Source organism: Pyrus communis, chromosome 9 (assembly GCF_963583255.1).
Source record: "Pyrus communis chromosome 9, drPyrComm1.1, whole genome shotgun sequence".
In the NCBI taxonomy this organism is placed as follows: domain Eukaryota; kingdom Viridiplantae; phylum Streptophyta; class Magnoliopsida; order Rosales; family Rosaceae; genus Pyrus; species Pyrus communis.
Window position 1 is genome coordinate 25,969,074 of NC_084811.1, and position 16,889 is coordinate 25,985,962.

Sequence of the window (16,889 nt, forward strand, 5' to 3'; positions counted from 1 at the left end):
GAATTTTTATTGCTACAAATCAAATTTAGCAATTTAAAATGGAAGACTTTTTTTTGTTTGTTAAAACAAAATGGAAGACTTTTTAAAATATTTTTGTAATGAGAATTAAACTATATAGAAATTTATTCAAACAATCACAAAACCAAACAAATAAACTAATATGTAGACACAATAAACAATATACAAAATAAAGGTACATGAATATGTGTGTGTGTGTGTGTGTGTGTGTAGGTGCATACATATACATAGGTTCATATGTATAGGTGCAGAAATGTATATATAGGTGCATATATATAGGTACACATATATACATAAGTTTATATGTATAGGTATACAAATGTATACATAGGCATATATATATATATATATATATATATATATATATCGGTACATAAATATATATATTTATGTACATATGCATAGGTACACAAATTATGTATTAATTTATATATATGCATATAAACATATATGCATTGTTACCACTTAAGCATTTTTTTACCCGTATTGAATACACGTTAAGTACAAAATAAATGAGACATATCAGCATAGTTATGTTGATCAGATTGACAGTGCTGACTAGGACAAACAAGGATTAGTTAGAATTGGTTGTTGGTTAAGGGTTGTTAGGGAGTGACTTAGAGAGGAAGTTGCCTGGTTACTATATAAGAGAATATTGTAAAAGGGAAAGGTTGTTGTAAAAGTTGATATTGCAATGAAATATACTAGCTACTGATACATTATGTAAAAAGCAGAGTAAGGATTGTATTATTGGTATCAACCATTGTTTCCGATCCTGACTTGATCCTTCTCGTGTATAACTCGGCTCGTTTCCAGAAGAACAATGGAATCACGTGTATCCAAGCTGGAATCCTTGTTTGAAGAATTTCAGAAATAATTCAAGGAATCCAGAATCGAGTTCCACAAATCGCGAATGGAGTTCCAAGTGACTCATGAGTTGATTCTTCAACAGCTACATTCCTTATCTTCGAAAGGTGGTGGGTTTGTAGGCGAATCTTCAGAAGCAACACATTTTGATCCGAATTTGCAAATAGGTACAAACCCTAATTTCGCCCCCAATTCTTTTCGTCAAGAAATCGCCACGACTGCTTCGAATATGTGTCAACCACTTCTGAAGATGGACTTTCCCAGATTTGGCGACGGTGATGAACCCTTAGGGTGGATTTACAAATCTAAGCACTATTTTGATTTCTTTAACATCGAAGAATTCAAGAAAGTGAAAATGGCTTCCTTCCATCCGGAAGGCGAACCCTTGCAGTGGTTTCAATGGGCTAATTGCATTGCCAATTATCCAAAGTGGGAAGATTTCAATCGAGGACTATGTCAAGAATTTGGGCCTTCTGAGTTCGAAGACGTTGTTGAGAGTTTAGCGAAATTGAGACAAACTGGATCTTTGAAGGATTATGTTCTTGAATTCAGAAGATTGGTCAATCGCACAAGAGATATGACTCCTTCTCTTTTGAAATCTTGCTTTATTGGAGGTCTTAAATCTGAATTACGCCATGATGTGAAGATCTTGAAACCCAGGGACGTTTTTGAAGCAACTGCGTATGCACAGCAGCTGGATGCGAAATTGTCAGACTTAAAGGTCAAATCTTTTCCTTGTTCTTCTGTTAATTCTTTTTCTCGTACTCCATTACAGACTGTTAATACTAGTAATACTAGAGAAATTAAAAAGCCTGATACTGTTAGGAGAATGACTCCTGAAGAAGTCGAATATTGTAGGAAACATGGGTTATGCTTTCATTGTAAGGAAAAGTATGCTAGAGGTCATTCTTGTGAGAAAAAACAGCTTCTGCTTATTGATGTTCACACTCCTGATGATAATGAATCCTCTGATGATGAGAATCTAGAACCAGAAATCACTTCTTGTGCTCTTTTTGGCACTCATGCACCTAAATCCATCAAGACTATGAAAGTATTAGGTTGCATAAAAAATTGCCCTGTGATAATCCTCATTGATTCTGGAAGTTCCCACAATTTCATTGATTCTTCTTTGGTAAAGAAGATTAATAGTCATCTTGATACATCTCACTCTTTTAGCGTCAAGATTGCTGATGGGGGAAAAGTTAATACAATTGGATCCTTGGGAGCTATCTCTTTAAAAATTCAGACTTATCAGTGTATAACTGACTTGTATGCTATAACTCTTGGTGGTTGTGACATTGTATTAGGGGTTCAGTGGTTGAGAACTCTTGGACTAGTCCTTTGGGATTTTGATAAATTGTATATGAAGTTCACAAAGGGTGATGTCACTTATTGTCTTTCTAGTCCTGAGACTCTTAGGGAGCACATTCAAGATGTCTCCATTTTGCCAAATGGAGAATCTTATGCAACAAGAGTCTTCCATTGACGTCTTCCTGTTTCAAATCCAGACTGAAGACATGGTTCAGCCTCAAGACTCACTTACTGCTCAACAATTTGTGGAATTGCAACAGTTATTACAAGAATTTGAGGGAGTTTTCTTGACTCCAAGCACTCTTCCACCTCACAGGTCACGTGACCATCGAATTCCTTTATTAGAGGGAAGTACACCCCCAAGCATGAGGCCCTATAGATATGGACCTTTGCAGAAGACATAAATTGAAAAATGTGTGCATGAATTGTTAGAGGCTGGGTTTATCAGAATCAGTAATAGTCCATATTCTTCCCCTGTTATCTTAGTCAAGAAGAATGAGGGGACTTGGAGAATATGTATGGACTATAGGGGACTTAACCAGATTACAATTAAAGACAAGTTTCATATCCCATTGATCGATGAGCTGCTTGATGAACTGTTTGGGGCTCAGTTTTTTTTTAAATTGGACTTGTGGTCTGGGTATCACCAAATCAGAATGCATCCTAACGACATTGAGAAGATTGCTTTCCAAACACATGATGGCCACTATGAGTTTTTAGTGATGCCTTTCGGCTTAATTAATGCTCCTACAACATTGCAGTGTTTGATGAATCAGATCTTCAGGCCTTATCTTAGAAGATTTATTCTGGTTTTTTTTTATATGATATTCTAGTGTATAGCAGCTGTTGGGAATCTCATTTAACTTATCTCCGAGTGGTTTTTCAAGTGTTACAAGATCATACCTTGTTTGTGAAGAAATCCAAGTGTGTTTTTGGACAATCAACAATTGAATATATTGGCCACATTGTTTCCAAAAATGGGGTTGCAGCTGATCCTAGTAAATTGGCATCCATTGCCAATTGGCCAATACCTACATCCGTGAAGGCACTTCGAGGATTTCTTGGTTTGACATGATATTATAGGAAGTTTATTCCTGGTTTTGGGAAGATCATTAGTCCTCTCACAGTTTTAACTAAGAATGATAACTTCCATTGGACTTTAGAAGCCACCACTGCTTTCAATGAGTTAAAAACAACCATGCTTTCTCCACAGGTATTGGTTCTCCCTGATTTTACACAGCCTTTTATCATTGAGAGTGATGCCTATGGGTTTGGAATTGGTGATGTGTTACAACAAAATGGTAAGCCTATTGCTTTTACCAGCAAGGCTCTGAGTATTCAGAATCAATCGTTATCTATATATGAACGGGAGATGATGGCGATTATTCATGCAGTGAAAAAATGGCAATTATATCTGGTTAGGAGACACTTTATTATTAAACCGGACCATCACAGCCTTAAATTTTTTCTGTAAAATCGAGCAAATACTCCATTTCAGCAGAAATGAGTTTCGAAATTATTGGGTTTCGATTACGAAATTCAATATAAACAGGGTTGTGATAACTAAGTGGCAGATGCACTTTCAAGATTGCTTGTTGATATCAAATCTTAGAATTGTGACATGGAATTGGCTTCTATTTCCTACCTTTATCTAAGTTGGTTGGATGACTTGCGGAGGCATCTTAAGCAAGACACTTGCATTGTGTAAAAAATCCAAGAAGTTTTACAGCTCAATGATTCAACTTTGTTCAGCAACTTGAAGTACAAGGTAGACAATGGGTTTGTCCGATACAAAGGCAGAATAGTATTGAGTCTCACTAGTTCTTGGAGGCATAAGGTGTTTCATGAACATCATTGTAGTGCCATTGTAGGCTATGTTGGGTTTCTTAAATCCTATAAAAGACTCTCTCGGTCTTTCTATTGGATTGGTATGAAGAAGGATATTAAGGAGTTTATAGCAAATTGTGCCACTTGTCAACAACAGAAATATGAGACCTTGGTTTTTGCTGGATTAATTCAACCTCTGCCTATTCCTTCTAGAGTTTGGATGGACATTTATATGGACTTTATCATTGGGTTACCTCCTTGCAAAGGTAAAACTGTTATTTGGGTGGTTGTTGACAAACTTTCCAAGTATGCCCATTTTCTTGCCCTTTCACATCCCTACACGGTTGTCTTTGTGGTACATCTCTTTGTTGAACACTTCTTTAAACTTCATGGAATGCCTACTTCTATAGTGTCAGATTGGGATCCCATCTTTATGAGTAAATTTTGGAAAGAATTCTTTGCACTACAGGGCTCATCTTTGTGTTTGAGCTCGGGTTACCATCCACAAACAAATGGTCAAACATACATGGTTAACAAGTGCTTAGAGACATATCTAAGGTGTTTTTGTAGCTTACAACCCAAGACATGGGCTAATTGACCACCATGGGCAGAGTACAGTTATAACACAGCTTTCCACAGTGCAACTAAACTCAGTCCTTATGAAGTGGTTTATTGACAAGCACCTCATGAGATTCCAGTTTATGAAGCTGGCACTACAAAGCTTGACATGGTTGATAGGTGTTTACAAGAAAGAAACCGAGTCTTATCTCTTTTGAAGGTAAATCTGTTGGCTGCTCAAAATCGGATAACTGTTCAAGCTAACAAGCACAGAACTGAAAGGGTTTTTCAAGTGGGTGACTTGGTGTACTTAAGATTGGTTCTATATCAGCAATTGTCTTTGGCTTCACATCCATTTCACAAGCTTCAGCCTCGATTTTATGGCCCATTCGAAGTGTTGGCTGAGGTGGGGTCCATGGCCTATAAACTCAAATTGCCAGCCAATTTGAAATTATACCCAGTCTTCCATGTCTTTTGCCTTAAAAAACATATAGGTGATCACATTCAACCTACAATTCAATTACCAGTCATAACTGATAAGGGGATACTCCAAGACGTTCTAGTGGCAATGTTGGAGCGAATGATGGTCAAGAAATACACTACTACAGCAACTGAAGTTCTAGTCCAGTGGCAAAACCATGCTCCAGCAGATGCAACTTGGGAAGATTATGCAGATTTGAAGTCCAAATTTTCGATCTGGCTCAATTGTGATGTTTCCATTCCATCAATGCATTATCTTAAGTGTTGTCATTTCTTTTGAAGTCTTGTGTACAAGCCTTGTTTTGAGAGTGGGGTATTGATAGGATGATGTGTATTGTGACATATCAACATAGTTATGTTGATAAGATTGACAGTGCTGACTAAGACAAACAAGAATTAGTTAGAATTGGTTGTTGGTTAAGGGTTGTTAGGGAGTGACTTACGGAGGAAGTTGCCTGGTTACTATATAAGAGAATATTGTAAAAGGCAAAGGTTGTTGTAAAAGTTGATAATGCAATGAAATATACTAGCTACTGATACATTGAGTAAGAAGCAGAGTAAGGGTTGTATAACAAATCTTTTATTTATAATAGTAAAAATAAAACTAAACTAAAGTTAATAATTAGTGGCTAGATTTTAGTTGATATATAAAGTCAAAGGACCAAAATCAGTATTTAATCTTACACCCAACTTTATTGAAAAATAGATCTTATTTAGGGATTATAATCTAGTTTCCTACACAATTAATCTGAGATTTTAAAGATCATGCTAGCTAGGGTTTTACGTTTAGGATCTAGCAGCTTCTTTACTTGTCAGTGAAGTAGGAAATCTGTGTATCACCAATTAAGTCTATATTCATATATAATATTTTGATTTGTTGTTTAGCAACATGTAAGCAAATTATGGTTACAATTAAAATCTTCAGAGCACATTAATCTGAGATTTTAAAGACCATGCTAGCTAGGGTTTGCGTTTAGGATCTAGCAACTTCTTCTTAACAACAAAGTAGGAAATCTTTGGACTACCAATTTACCAATCAAGTCTATATTCATATATAATATTTTGATTTGTTTTGATCCTATATATATATGTGCAATCAAGGAATCAACATGCACATGTGCTATCGCTCATGCACCCAAAAACAAATACAAAACCCAAATGGACTAATTAATCACACCCATATAACCAACAACAACAATCAAATTTTATCTCACAAAGTGAGATTAATTGTATAAATTGTAAAACACCACCGCACAGCAAACCAATCGATTGATTTCAATCATAGCCTGTTTTGTGTTTATCGCAAAGTCTTTGCGCCAACCCTAATTAAACCTTATCCGTTGTGTACGATATCTATGGGAGGATGCACAAGCCAAGTAAAAGAATATCCCTTTTATTTCATTTTATGGAAATGCTTTACGTAGCGATAAAGCAATCATTATTTACACGCTGTTTATATGTGAAATTGTATACATTGATCGAAGACAACCAGCTAATCATTTGAGGTTGAAACAAAGATGGAACCGGATCCCTCCGACCCAAAGAAATTAAGCTCAAATATCAAATGATCCAGGCTATTAAAATTTGATCTAATGGCTACAATTATTATCACTTTTAAAGGGCCTATTGTTTGTAGTCATTGAATCAAATTTCAATAATCCGAATCATTTGATGAGTAAGCTCAATTCCTTTACGTTCGGAGAGGATCCGGTTCCAACAAAGATATCTGGACTATGGAATAGGAATCTGGTCCAATTCCATGACAGAAACATTCATCAATATACTTGATACTTCTGCAGCAAGGTGCTGCAAACGCAGTACATATGTTTTTGCATGTCATGTCATATCGAAGCATATATACCAAGTACAGTCCCAAATGTAGGAATAAGATGCCGCTTCTTCTGGAATATGAGAAACCCTATAATTCCTCTTGTATATTAGTAGGCGAATAATATTATGTCGCTCTACTCAAAAGATGAGTAGGAGTTTTTACTTAATATTGTTTATTGTCAATTTATAGAATTTCGTAATTATGATTGGAACCGTTTATATTATGAATACTTTATAAAGATCGTTTCTGCAAAAAATCAATTAAAACTAAGGTTGTTTAGCCATTGAACTGTATAAAAACAAATGAACATAATTGGTAAAAATATTACGAACTATCTATGTCTTTGCTACAATAGATTGACTAATTACAATCTTAGTTTTAATTCATCTTTTGCAGAGATAATATTTATAGAGTGATTTATAACATGACCGATAAGATCATAAGTAAAAAGTTGTATGATTCGAACGCAAAAAGATTTGAGTAAAAATTCCTATTCACTCTTGAGTCAAGCATTAGGCGTATATGCTCCTTTCGTTTTTTCCCATCATGTACACACACACACGTATATACATATACACACACGTATATACATATACATATACGTATATATATACACGTATATATTCACACACACATAGGAGACGACTGCCAACTTTCCTTCGTATATAAAATAACATCTAAAATGTTCATGCAGTTGCAAAGCTGTCAGTCTCCATTCACTGAGTAGTAATAAGTAGAATTGTAAAGTAGTTATTTTTTCAGAAGCATACGTACACACTGCCGTTTGACTTAAGATTTGAAATTTTTGGAGAAGACATGGTGATGAGAACATCCTCGGAGCGTTCTCCACCAGATGGGACTCATCATGTACCTCCTCGATCTGTTCTAAAATATGTAGCACCAATGCTACTTCATTTTTTAAAAGCACTCCCATCAGCCTTTTTTCCTTTGATTGATGGAGACCCTAGAAACTATTGAGGAAGAGTAAATATAAAGCACTAACTATTATATTTGGCAATCCGTCTCTAATTTGTTAGACAAGATCATGAGTTCAAGTCTCATAAACGACATTATAATGTTGAATCATCATAGCAGCACCTCCTTCAATTTTGGGTTTTCGACCTGAACCGATGAAGAAAAACTTGGATCTCATGGATTATAGAATAATTTACCAAAGGAAAAATATTATAGAATAAGCTAACCCTAGATTAGATAATTAGGATGGTTATTCTTATGGTCTAACTTCAAGACAGTATGGCACCCAGCGTCTCTAATTGGGCTTTTTCTGTGTTAGGGGACACTGCGTTGCCTCAGATCAGCCGAATACCTTTTTGAGAGAAGTAATTGTCCATCGTCATGTAGTAGGTTAGTTGGGCCTTTAGCCACATTACAACTTCAGAACAAATGAAGACTGAAACTTTGATGTGAAATAAGATGAGAACCTTTTGGCATCTATTTTTGGGCCATTTGGGAATTATTTTATTCAAAACAATTTTGCTCAAAAGCATTTCTGTTAGAAGAGCATCAAAATTATTAATGAAAATACAAGTGCATTTTTGTAACTCAAAAGCACTTTTGACTCTTATTTTTTTTGTCGAAATTTGCTTATTTGGTGATATAAAAGCGCTTTTAGTTGTTTAAAAGCATTTTCAAATAGCCGAGTCATGTAGTACGGATTTATAACTAAGCATGATATTAAAGTAATTAGTTGTATAGATGATAAGTCAAGTGAGTAAAAAAGATTCAGCATCACCTCTTTTTCATCTCAAATTAAACACGTCTTAAGCTCTCAAATTAGTTGAAAAGATTCCACCGCAAACGGGAGAGTACAAGAAGAAAATAGATTCAAGTTCAAAACCATCCCTGTTTAATTAATCATCACATAATTAATAATGGTAACATGGACGTGCGTGTGTGATAGTCAATGCGTTAATAAGATAAATTATATACACTAGAACTTGATTTGTTTATAGGTACCTCATGTACCTTACACAAATAAGACACTTTCCGATATGTAGAAAACCAAGGCCTAGTTTGTGTCGAGGAAACTATGAGTTAAATATTAAAATTATTTTTTGTGTGTGTCATACGCATTTAAAAATTAACAAAATAAAATATAATTTGTATTGAACGGTTTTACTTTTAATTATATTGAAGTATCTTATTGTGCCGTGTTGTATTAGTGTTAAAATGCAAATTAAAAAAAAAAAGTGATTAGTAAGAATCCAACACATACAAAGTGAAAGATTCATCATAATTTATAAATAAAGGATTCCTTTCCTATAAATTCATCGAGCATATCTAATCAAGCTGAATAGAATTTAAATAACTGTTACAGCCATTCACATCAATTTCAACAAACAAGAAAGGGGAAGCTACTGTTTTTAGAACACAAGTAAAGGTAGCTTGCTTAATCTTCTAGCAGCGTATGTTGGCAAACGAAAAAAGAGGCATTAGGACCATACGAAAGTAAAGAGGCATTCAGGAAGCGACTAGTCGCTTATTGCGAAGTTTCACAAGAATGTTCCGAAAAAGGACTTCGTGTTGGGTTGAGGGATTTTAAATGGAAGATAGGTTTGGGAGGATGTCTACATCTATATTATATTTGAATGAAATTTACTGAAGATGATGACCTCTAGAATTTGCAATTAGGATATGTTTATGCTACCTAACTATTTGCTTTCAAGTTTTTGGATTTTTAGTGTCGGATCAGTCTATAAAATATCATCCATTGCGTCATTTGCAGGCATAGTGCCAATGAAATCCATGTTTTTACAATAAGTTCTAGAACCTCAAATATTAAAAACTTTAACTTCCCGGTGGATGATGCGGGTTTACATTATCCTTGCGGATTTACATCATGATCACACACATTCGGTTATCTGTTATCTCAATGGAAGATTCTGAGAGGACTGACAAGTATACATGACGTGGTACTGTAAGTTTTAATATGTTTCATACTTATCAAAACACTATAATCACTTACTTGGAAAAGAAGACATTTTGACCTTGCAGATGCAACCCACGAACGGATTAAAGAAACCCTAATAAGCCTATAATTAGCATACTAAAGTCCATAGGATTAGTCACAACTATGTAAACCAATATGGAGAATGATCAAATAGCATACCATATTCTACCATTACTCAATGTTGATCATCGATACAAAGCCCTTGAAGGCGCACTAATCTCAATACAAGGTCACTATGAAATACTAATACATTATCACTGGGATTAGGCGGGCTCCACCCAATCATATGTCATACAAATTTAAATACAAACCATCACAGACACAAAAGAGTTGGTGATCAACATCAATGTCGGTTAAACTCCATCCTCCAAAGGCCCCAAACCAAAAAAATGTCATTTCATACGTCATTGCCTAACGCCTCGTTTGGAGATACAGTATTTTTGCTCGTAAGCATTTTTGCTATGATGTTACAATTGAAAGCTGTTTACTATTTTTCATCAAATATAGTTAGAAATGCTTTTATTTGTCAAATAATTGCTCCAGAAGCATTACTCAAACAAATCCTAACCATTTTGCCCACCCATCTCAATGGACCTAAAGCTTGCGGACCCGAGATCCTTATATGGGCCGGGCGAAGCCCCGCCATCTTGACCCATGAACCTCTTCCCCCCTCCTCCTCTCTTCCTCCTCCACACCCTAAACCTCCAAACACCCACTACCCCAACAAATATCAAAAGCGCCACACAAACCACCCCAATCCCAACCCCCACACCCACATTTATTTTATTCCTCCCTGCACCCTCCCGCACCTTAAAATAACCCATCTTACTCTCATCCCCAACGCCCACCAAACTCTGGATCGGGTAATCCATCAAGTAACAAAACCCGGACCCGTTATTGTACACCGCGCCCCAACAGCTACAGTTCCTTTCACAAGTTCTTTCGCATTCACCGTAAGACGACATCATTTTATACTCCATCAACTCCTTGTACGGCAGCTCCACGCCGTTCCTCCTTAAAACCCGGAAGCTTTTATTTTCCCGCCATCCGGAACCACAGAAGTCGCCGGTCTGAACCGGAAAACACTCACCGGAATGGAACTCCGTCTGGTTATTCAAACACGAACACGAACCATTCCCGGCCCCGCACAAACCGAACGAACCGCATGGACTGGGAAGCTCGCACGTGGCGGCAATCGCCTGGAAATCCAAAGCCCAGTTGGAACCGTCCCAGTAATACGCCTTGAGGTTTCCGTCCGCTTCCAACCTGACCTTACGGAGGCCGTTGATTAGCCTTGGAAAGGTCATGAACGCTTGGATGTCGACCGGAGTTGGGTTCCCGGTTTGGTACATTCCGATGAACCCGTCCGGATCAACACGGGCGTAAATAGGTCCTTTTCCTTCGACGACTTTGGCCTTGGCTTCCATCGCTTTGCGTTTCCAGTACATTTGGTCTGCATTTGAACCCGGTTTGAACTTGGCGAACAGACCCATGAAATTGTTCCCCAATCGCATTGAGTATAGGCCGTTCGATGAGACAAGCTTCATAGTCGATGTGAAATTCTGATTCTCGACGAGGGTATTTGTTGGAAAGTCAAAATTCTGCCATAGAACGGTGTCCTGGGTCGTTTGGATTTGGACGTTAGAGGTGTCGAGGACTGCAAGCCGGTCGCCGATTTCGGAGTGAGTTGACCAGAATACCTTCGACTGGGGATCTGAGAGGACTAGGCTACCGTTGAAGAGGAGGGTCGTGCGGTCGGACCAGCGGGCGAGTTGGGCAGGGTTAGCGAGCCAGACAGGGTCGGAGGATGGCACGTGGAGGAGGGCCAGAGCGAGTTGGGTTTTGTTGACTCGGAGGAAACCCAGTGAAAAGTTGCCGGTTGGGTCAGTGAGCACAGGTTGGAAGGTTTGGATTGAAGGGTCCGGAGTGGCTTTGAAGCCTCTGGAAAGCTCCGCTTGGGCAGAGGCGGCGCAAGGTGGTGATGTGACGTAGAGTAATACAAGTGTGAGAAAAAGAAGCTGAGGTGAACTTAGACGAGTGACTGAGTTGGTGAACGTTTCCATAGTGGAAATGAATATCAGAGAGAGAGAGAGAGATGACTACGGAACAAAAGCAGCCATGGGAGGGAAACAAAAGGACAGCAGCAGCTCATATATAACAATATTTTTGAGCTGCAAAACTCAAATATTATTATAACATAGCTTGACTGTTTGCAACTTGCAACATTGTTTACAATTGCCAATCTTCGACGCCAATTCTGCTCTGATTCTTATAGTTTGTTTGTTTGAAGTGCTCTGATTCTCAAAAATTTCGGAACATATATTCGGAAATTCATATATATATTCAATTTTTTTTTTAATATTCTATAACTTTTTCGTACATACAATTTATTTTATTTTTTTCAAATTTGGCCTATGTATAAGTTCATTTAATTTTGGGCTATACTAGTACGCCTATTTTTGTAATATGTAAGTGTATATTCAATATAAAAACAATGACCAAAGTATATCTAAAACTAACAATCAAACACAAAAATTGATTACAAAATATATAATTTGAGTAATTAAGTACAAAAAATCAGAAATTTTTGATTTTTTTTTATGTATAGGAATAAGTTACTTTGAAAAAATTCAAATCGAAAATTCAAAATCTCTAAATGCAATCCAATTACTGTTCCAAATTTTCGGAAAATTATCGAATTATTGAAAATTTTACTGGTGGAATTGGAAACATCATTCCCACTTGACCCCTAGCTAGTTTTATTTAATTCATGACAACTAAAATCGTAGTATTTTTCTTTATTGCAAGCAATCTTTTTTTTTTTTTTTAAACAAATGATATTATCTACACTAAGGGGGAGGGGGTAGGTTTAGCCTCACAATGGGCTAGCAATAATGTGATTCAAATTCGTCTTTGGCGAGAATCGAACATAAAACCTCTCACTTACAAGTGAAAGGAATACCATTATACCGTAATACTAAGTAGCTATTGCAAACAATATTTACACTAAGGCAAAGGAGGAAATTTAAACTTGAAACACATTGCATTAAAGAGGAATACCTTGTTCATCTGACTAATCTACCACTTGTCTTCTAGTATTAAAAAAAAATTCCCAACACTATATATAAAGTGTAGATCTCTTTCATCATTTATATGCATTTCTTTATACATACCTTAATAGTGGGCAACAATTAGTATGTTAATAATTAGTCAACTAATTTGGTGTTGACTATTTTTTTTTATTTTTTGTTTTTTGTTTTGTTTGCAGATTTGGTGTTGATTATTGAGAACGACATATTGTTTTTCTTTGTTTGTTCTTTTGCTATTCCGATACAACCGTTTTATGACTTGTGTGGGAGTTGGAGTTAACCATTTTCAAAGTAGGGAGAGAGTTGGCATCTATAAGAAAATCGTTGAAGTTCTAAAAATGTTTTCTGAAGTTGGCTACTTTCTATCGGCAGGACTTTGAATAAGCTATATTTATGCATATGAAGGTAGCCTATGTATATGCGTGCCATCCTCATCCAATGCCAACATCATTAAATTGAAATCAAACCAATGATGATCGAACTTATTTGTTTGTGCAATTTTTTGTCGGGATTGAATTGACGAGAACCTGCAATACAAAATCAAAGAGACTAACACCGGTGTGGTGTTTGTCACAGAGCCTTTGATGCCTATGTGATGAGAGAATTCTTGGTTTGTGTAAGTGTAGCTAGAGATAAATTAACCTAAAGAAAAAAGGATAGAGGCTTGGCTATTTATAGGCAAACAAAGGAGTAAACCCTATCTTGGAGGGGAGTGGTAGTCTACAACACCGATGTGGAAGCATTCTGCAAGGTTATTGCAGATGATGCTCCCCCCCCCCCCCCCCCCCATGTCTCGATTACACTTCAGACGTTTTCGATAAGTGCAGTGACTGATAAGCAGATCGATAGTATATCAAGGTCGTCCACGTTAAGGCCGTTTGGCGGCAAGATGGGCCTCAAGGACCGATGAATGTGGACTTCTTGGGCGCTCTAAGGAATAGAGGCTTGTAAGCCCATCGAGGTATGGATAATGTCTGCATGGTCTGTCAAGAACAGAACCGACATATTGAGTTGATAATACACATGTCATGCTCTAACAGGACGAAATATTTTATATTCCAACATTATTCATGTGAGATCTTTCTATCAACCACCCCTTTTACATTTATTTCATTTTAACGTTTTTTTATTTCGCTTGTGAGGTAGAAAATTTTCAGCGAGGAGATGCTTTGTCACGTAAGCTGAGTGACAAGTTCTATTGAGTTGGGGCACTCGCAGCCAAAGTTCTAGCTTTTTTTTCGACATTGATTGACAAGTTCTATTGAGTATAAGCTTTAAGACAAATAATGTCAAGAATTGGATTCTTTTCCATTATAACCAAAAAAGAAAGACACATATAAATGTGTGTGTAACTATGTATAAATAGGATTTAAGTTCTTGAATGTTTAATGTCGAAATTGTAGTGCTCCAGAGTATTATATATATGTCAGGATTTTTTATCGTTAGTTTTAAGTTTTATATCCTTAACAGAAAAATTAACGGTTAAAACCTCTAAAACTATAAAATACCCTAGAGTATACCAAAAAATGTCAATTCAATGTTTCCTACAAGACGTCAATGAATTTGATTCATCCAGAAGGGGAGAAATTAAAGATACCATCATCAGGTGGGCGCTAGGTTTGACATTTACAATAACGCATTGAATCAAGGGTTGACTTCTATCCAAAATGAATTGGGAAGAACTCCAATCTCCATTCAAGAATTTTCAATATTACCATTAATATATAGTTGCATGTTGTTTGACCTAATTGCAGAATACATTTAATTACATATACATATAATTTATGAATATATATATATTGATTCAATGGATCAAAAGATACACTAACCCTACCATGCATATCTCTTCAATTCAAAGCCATTTGATATGTCTGTATCATTCTTCCTCTCTTCCAAGATTTCGATCACTCTTTTGACCTTTCACCCTACATATGTCTATTTACGCCATTTTTCTCCTCTCTGCTCCTCTGCTTTGATCTTCTTTTCTTTCTTAAGGTCTTGAACAATGACCATTGCACGTCTCAGCCGTTTCTTCAATGAACAAAGCCTTACTTTTCTCCAAGAGTAGAGAGCTTGCGAACTAGATCTTGACTTTTGCCTATATATCTAATTGATTATCTGAGTCCGGCTCACTGCACGTGCACATGGTGGTGATGGCCTCACGTTTCTTCATTGAGGAATGTGCAACTCTCTTATTTGGACTTTTACTTAGAGTAATGCTAGGAAAACTAAATTTGTACATTAAATTTTGTAAACTAAATTACATAGAAGTTAATGATTGGATTATTACTTAAACGTTGATAAACATGCTCATTTTCCATTAGTGACAGTGTGACATATCATATTTAGTTTGTAAATTTAGTCTACAAATTTAGTCTCTTTGGTATCTTATCGTGTATTGTCACCTGATAATTGAAACGGTCTACTTTCTATATCACTCTTTAAAAATCACTGTTGTAAAGAAATAAAAAATAATAAAAAAAACTAACTAAATCAAAACTTGTTGAGTCATATAATGGTTATTGATAGGATTTTTACCACCTGCAAAAGTAGAGATAAAAATACTTGCAAGAGTACAAGGTTGTCGTAGTATAACAGCTCAAGCAAGATTGTTTTCCACAGGGATTGAATAAATAATTTGTGTTTAAACTAATTTTTAATTAATTATTTGAAACAAGGTTTGGAAAAAATTGATTTTGAAATTTTAAATAAAACAATTAAAGAAATTAGCAAAGTAAAGAAAACAAAAGAAAACGTTTTTGAAAATTAAAGTTGTGAAAGCCTAGGGTTCCGCTGTTACCATTAACAATCCTACGCAATTTTACCAATTACTTATGAATTTCTACATACATATTTTGAAGGTTAAGTTTTCCTAATGCATATTTTCCTTGTGATGTTTAAGCAAAAATGTATATTTAACATGCAACCTGTCTGTGATGTTCATATCAAATACAAACATGTAAGACTCATTAAACTTTGTGAAAACCCTTTGAAAAACCATGCAACCCTTAAGAGCCTGATATTCGCCTTAAGTGAACTTACAATTACTAATCACAAGAAGCCCTCTTCAATTTCAGGGTGATGTTCCAACATAAATTGCATCAAATTACTTGTCTAAAAGCCCTAATGGTCGCGAATCACTAAGACAATTAGATAGTTTAATCAAGGTGATTAATAATTCTAAGCAAGCATGCATCTATTCATAAGCAAATTAATAAAATCACATATTCATGTTAAGGCTTGTGGCTTCGCCCTAGCAAAAGAACTAGTTACAAACAACTATAAAAACTAAAGAAAAAAATATTGAAAACACCTTGTAGGTAAAAAGTCTGAAGTTCTCCAAAATAAGGCGTGCCTTCTCCCCTCAAACCCTAATGGCTAAAAAACCATGCTTATACTCTCCAAATTAAAACCCTCATAGAAAAGATTTTCTAAAAACTAAGAAATAAAATAATAAAAGGATAACTAGGAATTACATTCCTATTATGACTAGGAAATCTGTCCACCACATGTATAGCAAAGTTTCTGGACCTTTAGAACTCCAAAACAGGCCCAAAATAACTCAAATTAAAGATTATGACCTCCTCTTCAAGTTCTAAGAAGAGCCTAAGTCCAAAATCCATCATCTTCCAGCCCAAAAGTTGCGAATAGCTCTGCAGCCCAATCTGCCAGCACTACACGCTAGTCATAAATTAATTCACCACGATCAGATGCTTCGGGATAAAATTAAGAAATTTTGAGACAACCTCTTGACAGATTCACGAACCCGCTTCAATTGGAATCACTCAAAAATTTCACCGTTTGATTACTTTATACTCATAACAAGTTTGCATATCTTACATTAAAAATGCATAATAAAGCATCAAAATCTCACCAAAATATACCAAGAATAAGGAAATAATATACAATATAAAATCGACTCATCAGTTATCCAATA

At 35.9% G+C, this 16,889-nt stretch overlaps 2 protein-coding genes across 2 annotated transcripts; one reads left to right on the top strand and one right to left on the bottom strand.

Moving 5' to 3' along the window:
• Positions 1-3,394: 3,394 nt before the first annotated feature.
• On the top strand, positions 3,395-5,341 carry LOC137744595 (uncharacterized). The gene is made up of 3 exons (XM_068484370.1): positions 3,395-3,497; positions 4,068-4,289; positions 4,722-5,341. Exons 1-3 carry the CDS (start codon positions 3,395-3,397, stop codon positions 5,339-5,341), a joined length of 945 nt encoding a protein of 314 aa, XP_068340471.1.
• A 5,085-nt stretch (positions 5,342-10,426) lies between these two features.
• On the bottom strand, positions 10,427-12,043 carry LOC137744596 (PAN domain-containing protein At5g03700-like). The gene has a single exon (XM_068484371.1). The coding sequence runs from the start codon at positions 11,924-11,926 to the stop codon at positions 10,427-10,429; it is 1,500 nt and encodes a 499-aa protein (XP_068340472.1). The 5' UTR covers positions 11,927-12,043.
• Positions 12,044-16,889: the final 4,846 nt, after the last annotated feature.